This window comes from Drosophila hydei, unplaced genomic scaffold (genome assembly GCF_003285905.1).
Source record: "Drosophila hydei strain 15085-1641.00,03,60 unplaced genomic scaffold, DhydRS2 tig00008114-arrow-pilon, whole genome shotgun sequence".
NCBI classification, from domain to species: domain Eukaryota; kingdom Metazoa; phylum Arthropoda; class Insecta; order Diptera; family Drosophilidae; genus Drosophila; species Drosophila hydei.
Genome location: NW_022045827.1, coordinates 9513742 through 9535288, shown reverse-complemented (window position 1 = coordinate 9535288; position 21547 = coordinate 9513742). Strand labels below are relative to the sequence as shown.

Below are 21547 nucleotides of genomic sequence, written 5' to 3'. Positions count from 1 at the left end.
ACCTTTTTGCAGAGGCCTGTCAGAGTTTATGTAAGCGAGTGAAATGAATGCCAGATAGATAGCATTTAGTTTGGCGTGGCTCACAATTTGACTGCCTGACCATATGCTATATGGCCGTATAGACTTTGAGACCTGTACTAGCACCATATTTGGTGGATATTTTGTCAATAGCCACGGATGGCGGACTGCGGATTGCGGCCTCTAGTTCAGTGGATGTCGTGTTCAGGCAAAGTGCAATAATTCACACTCACTTTGGTGTGACCCATTGGGGTTGGATTGGGTGCCACAACACGCTCTGTGCCACATGCCGCACGGTGTGGCATGCAATCCATACAGATGCCGTGCTCAAATTATGCTTGAACCCCAATGATTATGAAACTTTACATGCACACGCTGCCACTTTGTATAGTTTATGAGTTGATAAAGCGGCGAGGCGTGTCGATCGAGAATTCCGCTTCAATTGTTCGAATAAAGTTATTAAATTAAATTTACGATTTCTATAATCAAAGAAAATAAGAAACAAGAAAAGACACACCGAGCGTGCAGTTGAAAAATGAATTGTTTGCCAATTTCAAAGTGCCACCGGCGATACGTAAATTTGCGGTTCAGCTAACAATTTATGACTAATTTAGGCATGATTTATCCAATCGACTATAAACAAAAAGCTAAGTTAGCCAGAAAATAAGAGAAATAAGTTTGCAAATTTAATTAAGTCGAACAAAGGCCATGGACAACAGCTCGCATCAAAGCGATAATCGAATGCATTCAACTTGACGTGCTCGAAATATATGTCGTACATGTATAGTGGGCGCATAGCTGAGACACAAACCTGAAGTATCTTCGCCTGGACCTGAATCGGCTGAGTACGCGTCACTCGCTTGCATCTCGGCTTTGAGTGCGACTGCGATTTCGACTGCGACTGGGGCTTCGGCTTGTCTCTGCAGCCTCGGCTCTCAGTCTGAAACGGATCGAGTCGCTGGCTACTTCAACTTGGCGTTGCATAAAAAGTGGTTCAGTGGAGCAAACGGCTTCAGACTGAAAGCAACGCGTGCGCGGCTAAAAAGTATCGTCCACACATTTTTCACTTATAACTCAACTAACGGCGCGGAAGTGAAGTGTAGGTGCCCAACACACAAATATACATATACTCTATGAAAGTAAATCTACTGTGAGCATCCTTTGTGCCTTAAAAACTGTGATCAATAATTTTAAATTATTGCGAATTTATTCATATTTTCAATACAAATTTGCATTTGCAGCTGTGACGTATACGTAATATTTTGGATACATATTTTTATTAGCGGAATCACATCTTTATAATAGCATCGAAGGTGAGTTTAGCGCACAGTTTGAAGGTTGTTTTGGTTAGGATTCAAATTTAATGCTCTTTCAAATTTATAAAGTATTTGGAAAGGATTTTTATTTGCATGCAAATTATTTAAAGAAGAAGGGAAATACATGTTAAAAAAAATACAGGAAAATTAAAAAAAAAAAACATTTTGTTTTAATTAGCAAAACAATTAGAGAATATATATTTTTTAATTCTTAAAATTAAAATAGTATAAAATAAAAATGCAAAAAAGTTGAAATTCTTCAGGTTTGAATAATTAATAAAGAATAATTCATGTTAATCCAGATAAGCAGCACATGGAATTTTCGTAAATTATATAACTTGAATATGTTCAAGCACAACAGCTTCACAAAACGGTAGAGTTAACTGCGAGTTTTGCGAACTTTAGCAAATGTATAAATTCACAATTGGACATGTTAAATATAAAATTTATTGTACAACTCATGCTCTCCGCAGTTGTGTTCTCGATCAGGTTTCTCCTTTGTTGAGAAAACAATCTGAGCTGAGTATTCCAGATTTCACTGCATATATGTATATCAATATATCAGTAAAAGTATGCAATCATTATTATTGTAATTCGATTTGCCTTTAATCAATTGGACAGATGTCAGACGCGGCAAGAGCAACAGAGTTAGTTGGACAAATTTGCATATTAATTTTAATTGAGCAACTACGAAACGCTGAAGTGCAGCCAGTAAATTGAAATTGAAAATGTCAAATTCGGCAATGCAATTCGAGACCTGGGCTGAGTAAGCCATTGCAGCTGTGGTAGGTCGCGCTGAAAGAGATCGCTTGTAATGAACACAAATTAACATACAATACAAGCTGGCAGCGACAGATTGTCAAACACCAGGGCGAAGCACAGAGAGTGTGCACTCCAAAGTGCTCCAAATATCAGCCGAGAGTCTTGGGTCTGCAACCTCCGTTGATCCTGCCTAATGAATTATTCATGTACTGCTCTCGGCCGACATTTGTTGGCTCTAACGTGCAGCGTGTTAACTGCTTAACGCATTTCATTTATTGGCATTTCAAATATTTGCGATCAAGTCTATTGAGCTATTCGCGTTTGTTGCCTAAGTCTTTTGATTGCCATCCAATCATAACATAAAATATTTATGGCCACGCATACAAATTGGCTGAACTCCTTCACTTCCGGCTTGAAAGTCACTTTTTGGCCAAGCTTATGATTACATGATGGGTGACATTGACCAAGCTAAACAAAATCTAAAAAAGGTTGACTAAAGGTTGCGAATATTCGATTTGCATATGCAAATTTAATTCCCACGACTTTTAATTGTATAAATGATATCAAATCATATGAAAGGCCAGTCGTGTGTACAGTGGCCATTGAGCTTAGACTTGACGCGCGGTAATACACATCTGCTTAGCTTGATTGACATTTTATGTTCTTCTCATGGAATAACTGAGACAGAAGTCAAATCTTATCATAAGAAGGCTATCAGATATATCAGTTATATATTTGAATTTTTTCTGTGAGCATCTTTTTGTTATTTCTTTACTTTTTGACAACTTTAATGAAGACAATAAACAAAGCCATCAATGCGTACAAGCTGCAAATTAACGAACCGCATTAAATTCACATTTCGCATACTCTTGCACAGAGTACAGCTAACTGCTCTCATTGACTATAAAAGGTAGCGAAATATGTTTATACATAAGCATTAGCAAATACTCGTGTTTACGTTGACCTATATATATATATATATATATATTGCCACATTTGAGTTTTTTTTTATTAAAAATAGCCAAGATAGCTTATTATATTTATTAACACAGTATTTGCTTGCCATGCCTATAAATAATTTTTCGACTTTCAAATGAATAAAAAGATTAATAAATCATAAATAAATAACATATAGTCAACAAATCTATTTTTTACCTATCAAATATCATTTTGTATTAACATAAATATTTGAAATATCTTGGGGACTTGATATAGAAATTTTTTAGATTTAAAGAATATTTTCGAATTAAAATATTGCCGAATTTGCAGCTCACTAAATCTATTTTGCTACTCAAGAAATCTTGAATCTTTGAAATTGAAATACAATTCGAAACCTTAAATAATTGAGACATATTGATAAAAATTATGTCTAGAAATGTTGATCGAACAAACTTTTAAATACAAATTGAAATATTTCTTTTTATATTTAAATTTTCGTAATACGAAAATTTGACCTTATGTATTTGAGTTCATTTGTTAAACTATGGGCACGCCAAGGTAAGAAGTTGTTAGAGCTGTAAGCCCCTACATTTATGTGCACTTTGTATGGTTACGTTCAATAGAATAAGAGTATCGAAAACTTTTCTTAATTAAATTAAGTTTATTTTGATCAGCGTTTTGTGGCTGCGTTAAGGTTGGTAATAAATAAACTAAACTATGACAGTTGCTTGACTAATAGAACAGGGAACACAGATATTTAACTTAATGACGACGCATTGCCGAGTCAAATTCGACTTGGTTCTAACCGCAACTGGCACTAGCTTGAGGCAGGGCGAGCCACATGCCACATGCCACATGCCATACGCCATATGCCATATGCCACAAGCCAGACTGCGCCCAGAAATGCGTACGGCCTGATTGACATTTGCTAGGCTCCAAGCAAAAAGCAAAAAGCAAAATGCATTATTCGACAGACTCAAGTGAAACTAACGACATTAATTGAGTTTCAGCAGAGCAGCTCAAGTGATTGCCTAGTCGAGCTGGCCTACTAAAGTCACATTTGGAGCGAGCCCCGCTAACCCGATGCAGGCCAGGCATCTCTGGCTAACCTCAAGTGCATTCAAGGCCCCTCACTGGGTTGCTGCCTGGGCGTACCCCTGTTTGGCTGTTGGTTGTGTAATAAACGGAATCAGTTTTGGTTAGGCATACAAATTAACCAACATTACGGTTCAAAGTTCAATTACAATAGCTTAGCGTCAACAACAATAAGTGCAACGTCAGCGATTCATTACGTAATGAGAGTTGTAAATCGAATTGATAATCAAAACAAACACAAAACCAACTACAACCCGTAACAAGGGCAGATATACACGAATTCAATTGAAAAACAATCGTCTAGAAATCAACGAGCATTCCATCCGATTCGATGCACAATCGAAACCGAAAGACGGGCCCAGCGTGCAGTCCAAGCCAAAAGAAGTTACAAAACAAACTTCTATGAATCTTGAGGGAATGTTGGTTAATTAAATTCAGTAGCACTAAAAAAACCAAACGAAGTTAACCTTCGGCGCCAGTTAAAAGTCAGTAAAAGTTAATTTAATATTGTTTCATCAGCTATCATCATGTTTTGCTTTGAGCATTCTTGATACCCTGCAATGTTCATTATAAGGCCAACTGTGGGCTGTGCCCTACACTTAAAATCAAATTTTGCTGTCACGAAAATCTAACTATAACCTTTGAGATGTTATTAGAATTTTGTCACGATATGATTGACGCTTGGCTGGATGGCTGGAGGATGAGATGAGCATAAAATAGTAGTTGAAGCTGGAACAGGCTTGAGCAGATATATATACTATAGAAATGATTGTTTGCCTTTAAGAAATTAGTGGTAATATGTGGTAATCGAGCAGATCAGATATATATATATAACTGCCCTTTAATTGATACTTTGAAATTGAGCTTTTAGTTAGTTAAAATGTTGTTAAAATATTTGGTAAAATTAATATGGCTCTAACAATTGTGCTCAAGGACTAGGAACTTGTGCTCTTTTTATTCATATGAATAATAGAATAAGATATATAGAATACAAATACAGGCAATTTATAGTACAGAAACGGACAGACGAAAATACTTATCAGCTATCAGCAGCTGAGTCGATAGTGAAGATTCTATTAGTCCACTAAATGTGCCTGGCACATTTCGTAACAATTACTCATTAAAACGATACAATCAAATTTACTACGGTTTGCGTATTTCTCATCTATAAAATCAAATTAAAAACAACTTAAGAAAGAGGGCAAAGCTCCTACTGACAAAATACAAAATATTAAAATGTTATTAAAAAGGTAATAAAGTAAATAGCAGATTAAGTTGAATGATTCAAATATCTGAAACAGGTTGTCATGTAATTAATGGTAATAGACTCGCAGTTTCGTGATTCATTGAAGTCTTGCGATTTCGATGCTTTCGCTCAGAAATCAAAGCAATTCTCTATTTATCTCTTGGATTGGCCTGCGGCGCGTGGCCAGCCAAAAGTTCAAGCGTTTGGTTATTATGAGTATTATTTGGTCAGAGTTCAAAGACGGGTTCAATTGGACAGTAACTCAATCAGTTTTTGTTTTTGTCTCTTGTTTTCGTAAGATTTTGGGTTTGTCAGTTATTTGGCCAGTCACGCATGCCTTTCGATTTCTACGAATCTCTGCGCGGTGATTTCTCAATTCGAATGCGAGCGCAATGCAAATTTATCTTTTGCCTGAATTTGCATTTCTCAAAACAAAGTTCGTGATATGTCACAGGCGTTAGAATGTGCCCCACCAAAATAGTAAGCAAAAAAATAGAAGTACAACCTAGACACTAACAGCAACAGAAACAACAACAGCTGTGACAGCATTAACAGCATTTAGTTGACACTTTGTGGCAATTAGCAGCAGCTCAGCTATTGACATTCGAAATGGCAGCGCGTCGTATGCCAAAAGAACAAAAAAAAACAATTATAAGAAAAAATCTGACAACTACTCTGATTGTCAGTGTATGATAATGTAAGTAGGTATATAATTGTATAAACAAGTCTTCTAAGGCAAGCTTTTTTGGCTTTTATTTCTAAGAAAACAAATGACTTAGGCAACGAACTTCAATTGGCTTAAGTAGTGTGTATATGAGGTTGATCAACTGTGACTTAAACTCGTGCTAACTCAACAAGCGCTACTTAACATATATACTAAAAAATTAGTATATATCTTATATTTATAAAACAATAAATATAAATTTGAAAAGAAGGAAAATGGAAGGGGAAAGAAGGAGCTACGCAACTAGAAGATACTTTATATCTATTCTGTTGTATCTTAGTGAGCTCGTTAAGTATGCAAATGCTTATATTGAATATATATATAAAGTATCTTCTAGTTGAGTAGCTTCTCTCCTCACTCGTCTCTCCTATTCTCCATTCAGACTTGATTAATTGCAAAGTTGTTCGAATTCATATATATATTTTTAATATTCAATTAGTTGTAATCAAGGCGGTTTAATTACTGCATTGGCTCTTCGTTCTGCAGCAGCAGTTGGCCAATTGGCATCTATTGGCAGCGAGTGTTAACACCTGTCGCGGACTATGCTGGCTACAGTTTTATTATCAGGTATCTGGGTCAAGTCGGCTTGTCCATGGCTGTCATTTAATGCAAATTATTGTGCAATGTCTTTGGCTTGTTCCATTACAAATTTTGGGGCTTGGGCAAGTGGCTAACGCATGTGGGCGTGGCCGCGACCATAAACTATCGAGCACAAGGCGTTAACTTTAATAACGAATTCTACAAAAGAGAACATTGAATGCGTTAACTGATTGCGTGTTTTGCTGCTGCTGCTGTTGCTGTTGCCATGAACTGCAAGGAAGTTGGAGCTGCAACATTCAGTTCGAGGTTTTTATTATCATGTATATACAAATAAAAATACGATTATTTAGAATAATTGTGCTAATCCGAATGATTAGTCGCGGTTTTTAGAGACCATTCATCCCTATGTATACACAGCTCTCACGGGTTATTGAACACGTTTGAATTCAAATTCTCTAATTTTGGTTCGTTTGCAAGCAGAAAAACCAGATTTATATACTCTGACAAAGGGTATAATTATTTGTAATAAAAATATTGATATTGGGCTGATGATAATTAGGCGTAAAACTAAAAAATTTCCTTTCATATTTTTTTTATTATATATTTTGTTAGAGAAAACCATATTCAATTAAAATTAACTTAGAAGAAAGCTAGAAAACAAAGTTAAATATATAAAAATTTGCATTTCTTTACATATTATATAGATATATACATACAGTTAACTATTTAGCACAAACATGAATATATAAAATAAAATGAGAATATATTTTTTAATTTTTTTAAGAGTATGTAATTTGCACCCTTGCCAAATTTGTTACGCTTTAAAATGTTATTGTCCGGTTATTCCAAAACAACTGTGTACAATTATAATACATTAATTCCTTAAAGATTTAGTATTCCAAAAATACTTTAGTAAATATTCATTTATTGTAATATATGAGATTGCAGTTGGTTGATAGAGCTGCTAAGAATTTTGTTTTGTTTTGTTTGATGAAATTTTAGAAATTATTTGATAAGCCTTATGGCATATACAAAATTGTGCAAAAATAATTAAAATTGTTTTTGGCATTGTATTTGACTTTGGATATTAGAATTGAATTCTTAAAATTATTTATCTGAAGCTCACTTACCGTTCGACTTTCGAACATTTCTGTCCCGTTCTGATTCCGTTTTGGCAGTCAACTCATAGGCATTCAAGTAAAAGGCAAAAAGATTAAATATTATTGAAATATAATATTTTGTATAATACATAATAATAATATATATAAAATATGATATATTGATAAATTTTGTTAAAATATTTATATATAAAATTTTCAAGAAAACTTTTTAATATTCCTATCAAATACTTTGTGTAAAATATATTGTATTTATACAGATATTAAAAATATCTGCAGCTTTTCGCGACAAGTATTTAAGAAATTTTGTTTATAAATATTACGAAATGGCTGTTCATGTTGTTGTTGCTGTTTGAGAGAAGTGTTCTTAATTGGCTTTTAAGTGCCTGGCACCCCACGGGCAATTAAACGAATTAACATTGCCCGAATGCTGTGGTTGCAGTTGCGAGGTTGACAAATGATCAGCTGTTGCAACGTGCAGCATGCAACTTGTTGCAACGTGCAAACGGTAAGCGAGGCAACGAGGCATGTGAACGACATCAATTAGCAATGTTTTTAATGCGGTCGCATTTGGCGTGAAACAGCAAAAGAGCCGAAGCCAAAGAGCCAGCGACAGATGCCAAGTAAAATGCGTAAGAGAGAAAAACGCCTCGAGTCAATCAATTTTGTTGTGTGTCGAGCGACGCGTATTACAAGTCGCTTGCCTGGACCACGATCGGGCTCCGTTTACCTCCCGCTCGGCGCAGCCTTGGACGCGTTGGGGCTGGCAGATTGCGATGTTGATGTCGATGCCAGATTGGAAGCCATTTGGAAAGGCGGCGCTCGAATTACGCGTTGACTTACGCAAATTTTTTGGTCTTTTTGTGTGTGTTTTTTTTTTTGGAACGCCGCCAGGCTCAAAGCAGATGGCGATGGAGTTGGAAAAGCAAGCAGCGACAACTCCAACGCTCTGGCACACCCTAATGCTATCTGCCTTCCCAGAGACTGCAAACAGCGCTTGGACTTTAATTGAAATCTGCGTTGCCTGACCAACATCTAACTAGTTTACGCATTCGAAAGGCCCACGTTGTACGGGTAATTAAAAACTTGTCGTTCGCTCTGATACTCTTGAGATTTGCAAAAAGGTTTAACGGCTAAGTCGTTCGAAATGCATACAGTTATTGATTGCAGCTTAACGCGAGAGAGGAGAGAGAGAGAGGGAGCGAGAATAAGGCCGAGCAAATTGAATATAATTGATGAAACTGAATATCGGACTAAAGCAGTTGTTTGATAAGAATCAAAATATTTGTTGAAATAATATTTATGATATTTTTATTTTAATAAATTATAAAATCTGTTTAAAATTTTTTATAAAAAAAATATGTATATATATATATATATTACCTGATTCTTTACTTTTTATGTTGATAAAACTTTCATCTCCTAGCTGGTTTTTTTTATTAAATTGCTCCAAGTTTCCAAATATGTATTAGAGACATATATAGCGTTAATATATGTATAAAGACTAAGAATTATAATATGCTTTTTAAATCTATTTCGCAAGTAATATTATAAATTTGTATTATTTTATAAAGCCATTGAACTTCTTACTATATTTAAATTTCATTCATTATTATTATAAATGAATTTTCAATTTGAAATCATTTAACTATCTAAAATTTCATAGAGCATTCAAAGTTCTTAATGCTGAATCAAAATATCTCTCGTCGCTTTTTGTTTCCATGTTGCTAGCGGTGCACATTGCGTATACGCAACATTTGTCATAAGACCATTTTTTACTCTCGCTGGGATCATTAATTATTATATTTTATGTGCTTTGATGGTTTTTGTTTGCCCCTGTGACATGGAACACGACTTGCATGGCCACGTCTATTGGAGGATGTGCAGCAAATTTGATTAATGATGTGCGTTGCGGCAAGATGAGTGGAATTTGAGATTATATTTAGACCGCCCTCCTGACCGACTGTCTGGTCGCAGGCAGCTTGCCAAATTAGACCAGTTTATTAAACGGGTTTCAATTCATTAAGAAATAAAGTAAATAAATGCGACGCACTTTCGAGCAACGCCCCAACAACATCTAGCGCTTACCCAATTCCAGGGTATGACGTGACATCCTGCTACTGGGTAACTTAATATGCGCACACTGATTGCATTTTATGGCCCAATCTTGGCCACATTTCGCCCCCAGCCTGGTCAGCAAAGTGAGCGGCAATCGCCGTGGACACGCAGGCCCAAAACCAAATAACCAAAAAATCTTTATGTATCCAAGGATTTTAATTATTTGCACAAAAATCTAATTTCCGTCCAAAATATATAACTGGGAGTCTGTTGCTGCTTTAACTGATGCAATTGCACCAAAAAAAGTCTCATACAATATTGATGGGCATAAGCGACTAGAAGATTCCCTGTACAAAGCGATAATATGCTCAAAAATATGTTTCTAGTTAAATTCGATTTTGCTCTAAGAATCTATGTGGGCATATCAGGCAAAAGCTTAGAAACCAAATTTGTTGCTGGTAGTGCTTAAAGTTCTCAAGTTATGTTAAAATTAATTTATTTCACTATCGATAAATATCGATTTGCTTCTACTCTTAAAGTGGCTGATAGAGAATCTATAGATAGATAAAGAAAGATAGATTCACAGTGTATAGAGATAGATAAATATATGAATAGATAGATGAGTATAAAGAAACATGAATAAATATCTTTTTTTAAAATAACAGAAAACTCATCGTAGCATATGGTTGGATAGATAGATATATAGAAGAAATATATGTTTCAATGTTTCATGTAATAATGTCTGACTAGATCTGTTAGTTCGACTTTGATCAGACTTTCGTGATAGATCAGTGAATAGCTTCGATAGAACATTTGAATAAAAAGTAAAAATATATAGTTATACTTTCTGTTCACACTGCCGCATAGCAACCCCTTTTTATACAAGTATAGGGTATATTTAAGAAAAATAAGAAAAAATTGAGTGCCACGCAAAAGTTAACAACAAATCAAACGCCGCAGTTTGACACAGTTTTTTCGGCGCAGGAGCAGCGAGTGGAAAATCAAACGACAAACGAAATTTATAGAGCGCGTAGAAAAGGAGTGAGAGAGGGGGGAGGAGGAGAGAGAGACGCACAGTGCTTAAATGGATGTGGATGTGGTTAGCTGTTGTTGTTGCTATTATGGACCAGTTCGAAGTGAGGTGCGTGCGACGTCGCTCAATCAATGCAATTCATTCATTGAATTCGAAATGGGCAACAGCGAATTGAGACCTGAGCGTCTAGAGTCGCGACGCAAGATCTAAGACCTGAACTGGAACTGTAACTGCAATCGGCAATCGCCTGCCTAGCTGGCTGCCTGGCTGCCTTTGGCCAAGTGCCTTTCAAGCGGCTTTCTGTTATGGCCAGCAACTCGTAAAGGGGCCAGGAGACAAGCCAAAGTGTTGCAGTGATGCAACAGCGTTTGATAGCGCAGGCTTCAAGTACGCGTCAAGTACGCTCACAGTTGCATGAATAAACGCAAAAGGCTACTCAAATATTGACTCAAAAGTTAGCTGGGATGATCGACCAAAAGATTGCAAAAGGTTTTTTGATTTGAATATTTCGAAATCTTTGTACTTTGATACGTTGATACAAGTACGTCGTACGTTGATACAAGTAAAGTTAATTTAGAGAACTTACATGAATGATTCATTTTAATAGCCATAATACGTTTCAAATGGAAGCTCAGGGGATAAAGTTTTTGTGAGAATGTATGTAATGTATGTATGTAGAAGGCGGCATAGTAAACAAAGCGTATATATTTTCTTGATTAGGACGATTAACTAAGACAATCTATATAAATATATATATATATATATCTATCAGCAAAATCTAATCTAGAGTGTGGACTCTTATAAATGTTCATAAACTAATACATATGCTCATCTCAAGCTACTTCTACTTCTGTTACTTGCTTTTCAGTTGCTCTGTTTCCATCTGTTGGTTATTCATCTTCTCTATCTTCATAAAATAATCTCAAAAGTCCAATGATCAATTGCAGTTCGATGTCAGATCTTGTCTCATGAGTTACACTATATATATATACACGTTAATCTACATATATACCATGTACTATATATACATATATCTTTTCCTTTTGTTACTGCGACAGTCTCAACGAGCTTTTTGCTCTACTCTGGACCAGTCTCGACTTTTTGCTGAGTGCATTGAATGCAATTTTTCTTATACATTTTTTATTCACTTTTGGCACACGCTGCTGGCTGCTGGAGCAAAAAATGCGTCGGGTGCGTATGCAAAAAATGATGAAAAAATAGTCTCAAAGGAACTGGAAACAAAACTGTACAAAAAGTTGCGTTTGGTTACATTTATTGATTTATTGTGGACTTTGTGGAGCGCAAAATTTATTACAAATCGAATCTTTATATATATATATATGTGGCTATACGAGTCTTGAGAACTGTGTGCGTTTTTTTTTCGGTGCGTGCCAGCTGATTTATAGACCAGGCCAAACAAAAGACTTAGGCAACAAACTTTGTCAGATTGCAACAAAATGTTCAGCTCAAATGGGAATTTAGAAAAAAAAAAATAGAATTGAAAAAATTTTAAAGAGATTTTAATTATATGAATTCTATATAGATTGAGATGTATATATATATATATATATATATATAGATAAAGATATATTCTTATAGACATATATATTTCATATAACATATTAATCACACATTCCAAGTCAGCTAGAAACCTGTTTATATAAATATTAAGTCCACTTCTTTCATCTCATTAAGAATAAGCTTTCCGATGAATAGCTGTCACCTTTTAAGAGCTGCTGAAAGCAGGTTATAAATCACAGTTGAGCGCTTACTTTCATTTCTTATAACAAACTCCACGATTGTTCTTTGCAATGTAATTCATAAATAATTGTTAGGCATTAACTCAAACCTGTTTCCTTATGGAGCAGCACTACCTGCTCATAAGAGGGAAGTGATCAATATTTATTATAATCGATGAAGTCAACAATTGATGCAGTTGACTCCCACACAGCAAATTGCGTGACAAAATAAGATTACTGCTATGTGTAGCCCAGCCAGGGATGCAGCTTAAAAGGCGTCTCAATGAGATCTTCCTAGATTATCAGCAATCATTGAGTCATGATGAAGGGAGGGACAAACTAAAGGAGGCACAGATAGACGAAAGATGGACAGAGTCAATGAGGGATGCATCGACATACGGAAGATGGATAGACTAACAGATAAATGAACAGATGAAGCTACAAAGACTCGACTTTTGACTCTGATCAAGAATATATACTTCATGAGATTACCTACCAAAAACAATATGCTCGACTTACCCAATTTCAATGGGCTTAGCGCATAAAAGTAACTCGAGCGCATGAGCTCAGCTGAAGGCTTAACAATTATAACCCCTAAACACGCCTTGTTTTAGTTGTTGTTAATGTTGTTGTTGTTGTTGTTGTTATTGTTAAATAGCTTAATTAAGCGCCAAATTGATGTAAAAACACTGTTGAATAGTTGAATTATGTTCCCATGAACCTCGCTGACTCGACGCCCACGCGCAAAGCAAACAACAACAACAAACAAACAAACAACAACAGCAGCAACAAAGGCGCTTTTTGCCACACGCCACAAAGCTAAGTCTTGCAACTAGTCCACCCAGTGGCAGACACATTTGAACCTGCCGCCAATTGTGGCAAGCGCTGAATGGCTCGACTCGCAGTTGATTAATATCAACGCTTGGGCGTTTAGAGTCGATAGTTGGGTAGCGGGTGGGAGCTGCTGGCTGCTGTTAAGGCCACCTGCTGCTACCGCAGCCAAAAGGAAATTTGCTTATTGATTCCGCTCTGACAGCTCTTCCGTAAATCGAGGGCTCCCCCTTTGTTGAGCTCACTCTCGTTAAGCTGGCTAATTAGTCGCAGTCCATTATAGCCATTGGCCACGGCAGTTGTGCGACTGCGTATGCGCCTTGGGCAACATGTGAGCCGCAATCCATGCATGAAATATCACGCCAATTACGAGCCACAGCTTCCAGCTAGAGAGTTCGTATAGTGGCTGCTGCACGCGTGCAGCCACTAAATTAAATCAATTAAATTACGAAAAATCAATGCAGCCAAGTTGACGCACTTCAAATACTCTACAAAAAAGGCAGAGGCAAATAAATTTATGATAAATATAAAAGTTTTCCTACCTACGCCTCAGAGGTCATTTTGGGTCTATCTACTAAGGAAGCTATAGCTAGACCTAATACTATATTGACTTCTGTCCTTGGTCTATATGAATATATGTCTCATATATCAAGTTTATCTTTTTTATAATCCTTTTTGGCTTTGCCTTCAATGCCACGTTTCATTGCTCAATCGTAGCATTAATTTTCAGTTGGTAAGAAGAAAAAGTCAGAGAAGGTCAGGTCTGATCTCCTCAGGGTGTTGGGCGAACTTGTCAGCATTGCCTGCTGATTTATAGTTGAAGCTCAGGCCTTGCCTTGAGTTGCTTTTGTTTATTCAATTTTCAAGAGTTCTATTAAATATACCACAAAGTAAAAGAGTTATATATACGATCTATAGAGAGTATTTAGAGTAGTTGCATTCTCACTGCCATAGTCAACATGCCCTTTCAATCACTTATAGGGTATCAACTGGCGACAGGTTAAACAACAAATAAACAAAGACAAAAGCAAAAAACTGTTAACTGTAAACGTTAAGTGATTTTCATCAATTATGTTTGCGTCTCATTAAACATTTATAAGATTGATTGGGGCTCTATTATTATGATGTCATAAACGAGACTTAGCTCACTCTCACTCTCACTCTATCTGTCTGTATCTCTCTCTCTCTCTCTCTATCTCTCTCCTTATAGATGTCGCAGTATCGCCTGCTGCTGCAGCTGCCTCGACTGTTGCTTCTACTGCTGGTCGCTGCTCATCCTCTGACAGCTGAGCCAGCTGGCTATCACTATGATCGTCCAACGGCGGGTCCCTATGCTCCAACTGCTCCTTCGTCCATACTAACGGGACACCACTTCTCTCCGTTGCCCACGGTGCAGCCGCTGCCGCCGGTGCCGGCGCTGCCGCCGCTGCCCACAGGTCATGGGCCGCTGCCCAGGACACGCATCCAACAGCCAGCGTTGAGTCTGGCCACTCGCTATCTGCCGGCAACGCCAGCTGCTCCTGTGGTCAGCAGCTACTCGGCGCCTGACTATGCTGCACCTCTGTCCTCTATCAGCTTCCATGGCCATGTGACGCCCACACAGCAGTCGCTGCCCATTCATGTTCCCAGTGCTCCAGCCGCTGCTCAGCCTTTGCGCATTCCCTTTGGCAAGCAGGCGCTCTTTTCGCCGGGCGAGTCCTACGTGGCCAATGGACGGCAGCTGAAACAGTATGCGGTCATCGAGATCATCGACAACGATATCAACGAAAGCCCAGCTCCGTTCCTTAGCTCCGGCTTTTTGGATCGCTATCGTGCGAGTCTGGGCGCGAGTGGCACCGGCGCCACGCCGACGTCTACGGGTGCGGGACTGCAGCTGGACTCGCGTGCCAACGCTTTGGTTCTGGAGCAGCAGGCGCTGAGCTTGCAGCCGCGTGCGGGTCAAAGCGATGCTATCGCCCTAGGCTCTGGCGGATTGGGGTATATCCGACTGCCCAACGGCAATGTCTACTTGGGATCCGGCTCTCTGGGCTACATCAGTGGCCAGCAGCGCGTTGCTTCCGTCTTGGATGCGCGCACTCGGTCCGAATCAACGTCAGATGCTCTGCACTTTGGACATGGCCCGTATGGTGGTGCAGATAACTTTTTGAGATTCTAATACCTATTTTTTTAAGAGACAGCGATAGGGGGAGAAAGTTTTTGCACAATTTATAAATTGTTTATTGTAAATATTTAAATAAAACAAACAAAACAAGATCAAAAACTTTATTTTGTAGATTTTAAGCCTCTTTTTCATTTTATACACAAATATTTTATTTGTTTTCCTATGCGAATCGCTTAACATCGACAAAATAAATGCAAACGAAGAAAAATCGTTTTGATTATTGGAATATGGCGGGCTTATATATAATGTAAACTGCTTACAAAACAAGCTTATCGATATTTCGGCTCTGTTAATTAACAGTGCCATTTGGAGCTTAACATAATTATGATTTATACAGCTGATCTTGACGTACACACAAAATTTGCTGCAAAGGCAGCAGCTATTTTAATTATTATTATTTTTTATTATTTTCCAATGCTTTTCGTTCTGCAATGCAATTCAACACCCTAGCTAAACAGTTAAAAGTTACTCATTTCAAATACACTCTCAGCAGCTGTTAACTATGGCGCCAAGCCGAACAGCTGTTTGTTTGACATCCGGCAGACCTGCCAACCTGATTTGCGAGCATTGTTAGCAACATGTTGCTATTGCAACATCTGCTATCGATATGCTCGATACGTATCGCCTTTAGCAGAAATGGAAGTATTCTTCTTCGAAATTCGTGCGGTGCGGTTGTGCGCGTCGGATAAAAGTGCGAAATGAGCGTTTTACCAATTGCTTAAAACACTAAACACGCGCAGCGCTTTAGACGATACGAAAGGCGTTAAAAACAAAAGTTAACAGCAAAAAACACGGTCAACGAAATTTCGGCCATACGGGCAAAGCTTTGTATAAGTGTTTTATTGTTAAACAGCTGCAATTAAAATTCAACTGAGTGAAACAATTCGTTTCGCAAAAAGCAAATAGGAGAGAAAAACAGTTGGATGCTGTGTTAAAAGCAACAAATACGACGTCAAAAGTCTCATGTGTGCTGCGCCCTAAAATTGTACAAGTGTGCGTGAGCTTGTATGGGTGTGCGGTCCAGTTTTGTGTATAACAAAAAAATTCTGCGCTGTGCGTCCTTTGAAGGTGCCGCAAAGGTTGTACATGTATTGTGTGAAAGCTTAGCTGCAGCAACGCAGGATAACGCATTAGTCATCAGCACAGCCGCTGGCAGCGCAGCTAGCGCATCCTGTCTGTTGGCGCCGGTTCGCACACAAACAAAACACAAGCAATAAGAAACAACAACAAAAGCTTCAGCACTAACAACAACAACTTGTTCTCCATGCATCGTTTAACCCCTGCATGCGTATAACAACAACAACGACAAAAACAGTGACAAGAAGAACGCAGGCAAAAGGAAATTGAGAATGGAGCGTAAATTCACGCGTGGCTTGAATAAGCCGGGCATGGCCGCACAGCTGAGAGAGAGCGTCTCTCAGGTGGTGCGTGAGAGCGCCGTTTTGGTAAGTTGTTTTCTTCTCGTTTTCGCTGTTGTTATTGCATTTGTATTTGCATTTGTTTTCCTACGTGTTTTGTTCACTATTTTCTATCTTTGTTGCTTTCATGTTGTGGGTGTGTCCCGTTGCATGTCAGCCTTTATTATTGTTGTTTGCAGTAAATAAAGTAGCTGTAAATGATTTTTTTTCGTAAACAATTTTCGAGCAGATTTCAATTTTTATTTATTCACATTCCATGTTCGCGCTTGTGTTGCAATGCAAGTTTCGGCTAGTGGTGCAAACATTTTAGCTACAAGAAAGCTAGTTCTAGCAGGAGCCATAGACCATGGCTAAATTACATGATCTTAGCATTACAATTTTAAATTTACGTTATTTTAAAGTCAAATAAACATTGAAAAAAAAAAATTAAATTTTTAATTAAATTATTTGCCATGTATTATTTTGTTAAATAAACTTTAGCTAAACAAGTTTTATTTCGTTCTAGAGCACAACTGTCGCTACACTATAAAACAGCTAGTTTTTATGGTAAACAAGCAGCATTGACAGCTCTGGTTTTTTCCTTGGCAAACATCCAAAATGTTTGACTTTTGCGTTGTCTAATCATATTTTTCTTCCCCTCTCACCTTTTTTTCCGCCGTCGTTTGGCACATTTTTAATTTTATTTAATGACGTTTGTAAAATGCCTTGCAAGGCAAATTCAGCTTTGAATTTCACGTTGCATAAGCAAGAACAACTGTCACTGGAGGTGGGCCCTACAGGCGCAATCTCCACTTCGTCACTGCTGAGAACTTGTTCTTGTCATGCCAAGTTTATTCAGTTGTTCTTTCTATCTCTCTTTCTCTCGCTGCTTCTCTCAGCGTGCTTCGATAATATTAATCTTTAGGTGGCTAGCAGACATCAAGGCCGTGAGATTCGAAATACCGCAGCTTCCAGTTTTGTTTACATTTATGTTTGAAAAACAATTAACTGATAATGTTGTGTGTGCCTTAAACAGTACAGTGAAATGTGACTAATGATAACTTTGATTGAAATATACAAAATGTATATTTGAACAATTTTTTTCTTAGGTATTTATATTTGTGTGCCTGTGAGACTACCTCAATCTCATATTCATTTGGCTATATATACATATATGCTTATGTCAGTCTGAAAATAACAAATGAAATACATTTATCCATTAGTTACTTAAAAGCCACTCCCCTAACAAATTTCAACAAATTCTCTAACGTACTTCAAATAAATAAGTAAATAACGAAAGCGAAACATTAAGTACTCTACAGTGAGAACTTTGTGTCAACCCCATTTGGTTGTTAATAAACAAATAAAATGTCGTAACTGTAAGTATGTCGGAGTTTGAGCCGATGACTACTCGTCTCACTACATTGACCCCGAAATGAAATAAAAACAAAAAAATACGCAGCGGGTGTCAACATATTTAATTAATACGATTAAGAGCTGGAGTATGGGATGGGCAGCTGATAAGGTAATTAGGAATCTGAAATGCGCAAATATTTTACTATTATTATTATAATTTTTTTTTTTGGTAAAGCAAAATTTGGGCCAACAGCAAACCGGACAAAGATAAAGTGAAATTTGGCAAAAGCGTAAATAATTTGCGGTCATTCGCTGTGCAAGAGCCGTAACAAGCTAAACGACACGGTTCCGTCCACTCTATTTAAGCACATATTTAGGCCATATAGCTGTTATTACATGTTTATATTTATTATAGACTGTTGCCCAGCTGAGAAAGGGCATATTAGTTTATGAAATTGACAGACAAATAGAGTGAGAGAAAACTTAGATAAGATAAACTAAGATGATCAAATAGTGTTGAGATAAATTTAATTTGTCCACAGCCCCGTTCTGAGCTTTAATTATGTTAAAATTATTGTTTTATTTAACTCTAGTTGAATCAGTTGAATCAACTGCAAACAGAGTATCGCACAGTCGAACAATGCAGTTTGCAATGTTTTTTTCATTTGTTTTCTTTAATTTTGTATGGCCTGATTGAATGTCAATGAACAACTGTCGCTCTATATGATATTTATGCTCTCATATCACTTACCGCCTTATTACGCATTAATTGAATTAGAGAGGCCTAAGGAAAGTAGGGGAGAGGGGATGGCTCCCACCCACAACTCGGAGCACACTCTAATTGGCATTGATGCGCATCTAATGTTGCCTTCAATAATATGATTTTGTGTGCTGCGGGCCAAGTAATGTAATTAGTGGAACAGTTTGCAGCAGTCACACGTGGGGAATGCTGCATTCAATTCCTCAACAAAGTCACGCCCCAAAACCAGGCGATACGCCACATATATGCCTTATTATGCATAGGATCTTGGAGCTAATGATATTCGAGCTCAATGAAATTTAAGAAAAGATTGCGAATTATTCATTGCTTTATTTTAATGATCTACAAAAGAATGTAAATATTTTCTTTAAGTGAATCACAATGCTGACCAACTATGTAACTGAAGCAACAAAAAGCTAAGTTTAATCGAAAATGAATATATGCGATATTCAGAAAACAAGATTTAAACCTCATACAATTTTATTAAAATACCTTTAGGCTTAGGAAAAGCATCAATTATACATCATAGTAAAACTGATACCTCTTGACACAGATAAATAAGTACTACTCTCGATGCACAGGTAGTTGCAACAGATACGAGGGCTTTTATCGTATAGAACTGAGTCCAGTGTAAATGATACCTACGCACTGCATTTGCTTGGCTATTGTACTCTAACGTGATCTTTGCTTTTAGCTGCTTGTTGTTTGCTATTCAGATACAATTTCTGGGAAACCACTGTAGAGAAAATCTAGTGAGCCGCCAAAGCGTCTAAGCTTTCATTCAGACGCAACTCGAGGGTCTAGAAACTGCGATTCATATTTGCCCTAGCACGATAACGTTGGGAATTTCTAGATTAGAAATAAATATTTGTGATAATGCTGCAGCTGTGAGGTTGTTCAGTTGAAAACCCGAAATGTTATATAATATAATATATATATTTAAATGCTTTTCAGATATTTCATTCCCTTAAGCTCAATCAATTCCATGTTTGCCTTCATAAATCTCATAAAATTCTCTTAACTTTGTGTTATGTTTCGCCTGTATTTTTTTTCTTGTTCTGCCCACCTTTTTGGGCATGACTTCATCTCTCATTTATGTTGAGCTCAAAAAAATAAACATGCATTATAAGCAGGGTTCCATAAAAGTACAATAGATATATATTCATCCAGCTCCGAGTGTCTCTCGAGTGCTAAACGAGTATTTGTTTAGTTGCGCAAATTTATATACATACATGCTACATTCATATATATATATATATATATATAAATCAAATTAACATCTCGTACATATGCACATAATTCATTTGTAGAACTTTTATTGGCGGCATTTGTTATGATACAATGTTAATTTATATTATATATCGCTCTTCATTCACATGCTATAGTTTCTATGTATATTATACATATATTTGTTATATAGCTGTATTTGCTTAAGAGCTTCCTCTATTTACTCGTACACTCGTATTACCCATTCTATCAGATTGTCTTTTTTTGTCGAAAGTGACGCTTCACGTGTCGAGCGCTTGTGTCACGGCTCAACTGCTTGGGGAGGGTTACTGTTTCTGTCTCGCTATACCCTGTAAAAGACTGAATTATGTTTGCTCACTGTGATGAATAAAAATAGAAAAAAAAGATTTTTTCAAGATATTTCAAGAGACTTGCAATTACAATCTAAAATAATTTTATTGCTATTTAAAATTCATAAAAGTTGATCCTAATAAAAATGAACATTAAATAACATTAATAACATGAATAACATTAAATATTTTGTTGATGAAAATTAAATCAAACATTTTAATGACCAATATATAAAAAAGCATTTAAATTCATTAGAAAATCTTTGTATATTTTAATTGATTTTTAAAATATAATATAAATACTTGAACTAGAATTTTATAATATGTATTCATAAACATAAATAAAATATAGCTTAAACCAAATTTAATAAACAGAACTTTAAGCAAATATTTATAGTAAGAATTCTAAGAATATGTAGTTTGTATAAATTACGCAAAATACTTTGTATATATTCATCTACAGCATATACTAAATGATAGTAAAAATGTATATTAAGAGTGACCCAAACGGTTAGTTAAGTCTAGACTCACTGCAATTCAGAATTTATTATTTTTGCATAAGAATATCTCATGTACCCTTAACCCTTAACTGTTTCTATAGAGCATCTGCAAGTCCAGAACCTTTTCGTACTCATGTTTATTTGGCTTCCTCTCTACATTTTATTGCTATAAAGGTATATGAGTATTCTTTGTTGTATTCTTTTTTTGTAGTTTTCATGCTGTTCAGTTGTTTGGCGAACGGAAGCATCGCCTCTGAACTTTTGACGTTTGTTTGTGAGTTTGTATGTGTTTGCGCTTTAATAAGCGATATATGTACCTGAACTTTTTTACCTGCCTCATCATATGCAAACTAAGTATTAGCATCAGCTAATTGTTG

General features: G+C 36.7%; 2 protein-coding genes across 15 annotated transcripts in view; both read left to right on the top strand.

The window, feature by feature from the left end:
- Positions 1-1099: 1099 nt before the first annotated feature.
- On the top strand, positions 1100-15602 carry LOC111601757. The gene is made up of 3 exons (XM_023318500.1): positions 1100-1117; positions 1260-1331; positions 14630-15602. The coding sequence occupies exon 3, from the start codon at positions 14630-14632 to the stop codon at positions 15572-15574; it is 945 nt and encodes a 314-aa protein (XP_023174268.1). The 5' UTR covers positions 1100-1117; positions 1260-1331; the 3' UTR covers positions 15575-15602.
- A 626-nt stretch (positions 15603-16228) lies between these two features.
- Positions 16229-21547, top strand: part of LOC111601767 (dedicator of cytokinesis protein 9) — a 29114-nt gene continuing 23795 nt past the window's right edge. For all 14 annotated transcript variants that reach the window (XM_023318581.2, XM_023318572.2, XM_023318519.2 and 11 more), the window contains exon 1: positions 16229-17025. In XM_023318581.2, coding sequence (XP_023174349.2) covers positions 16930-17025 — 96 coding nt within the window. In that variant the 5' untranslated portion in view covers positions 16229-16929. The remainder of the gene's footprint in view (positions 17026-21547) is intronic.

Coding starts and splice junctions, on each gene's coding strand:
- LOC111601757 (XM_023318500.1), top strand. CDS start 14,630: ATGTCGCAGTATCGCCTGCTGCTGCAGCTGCCTCGACTGTTGCTTCTA.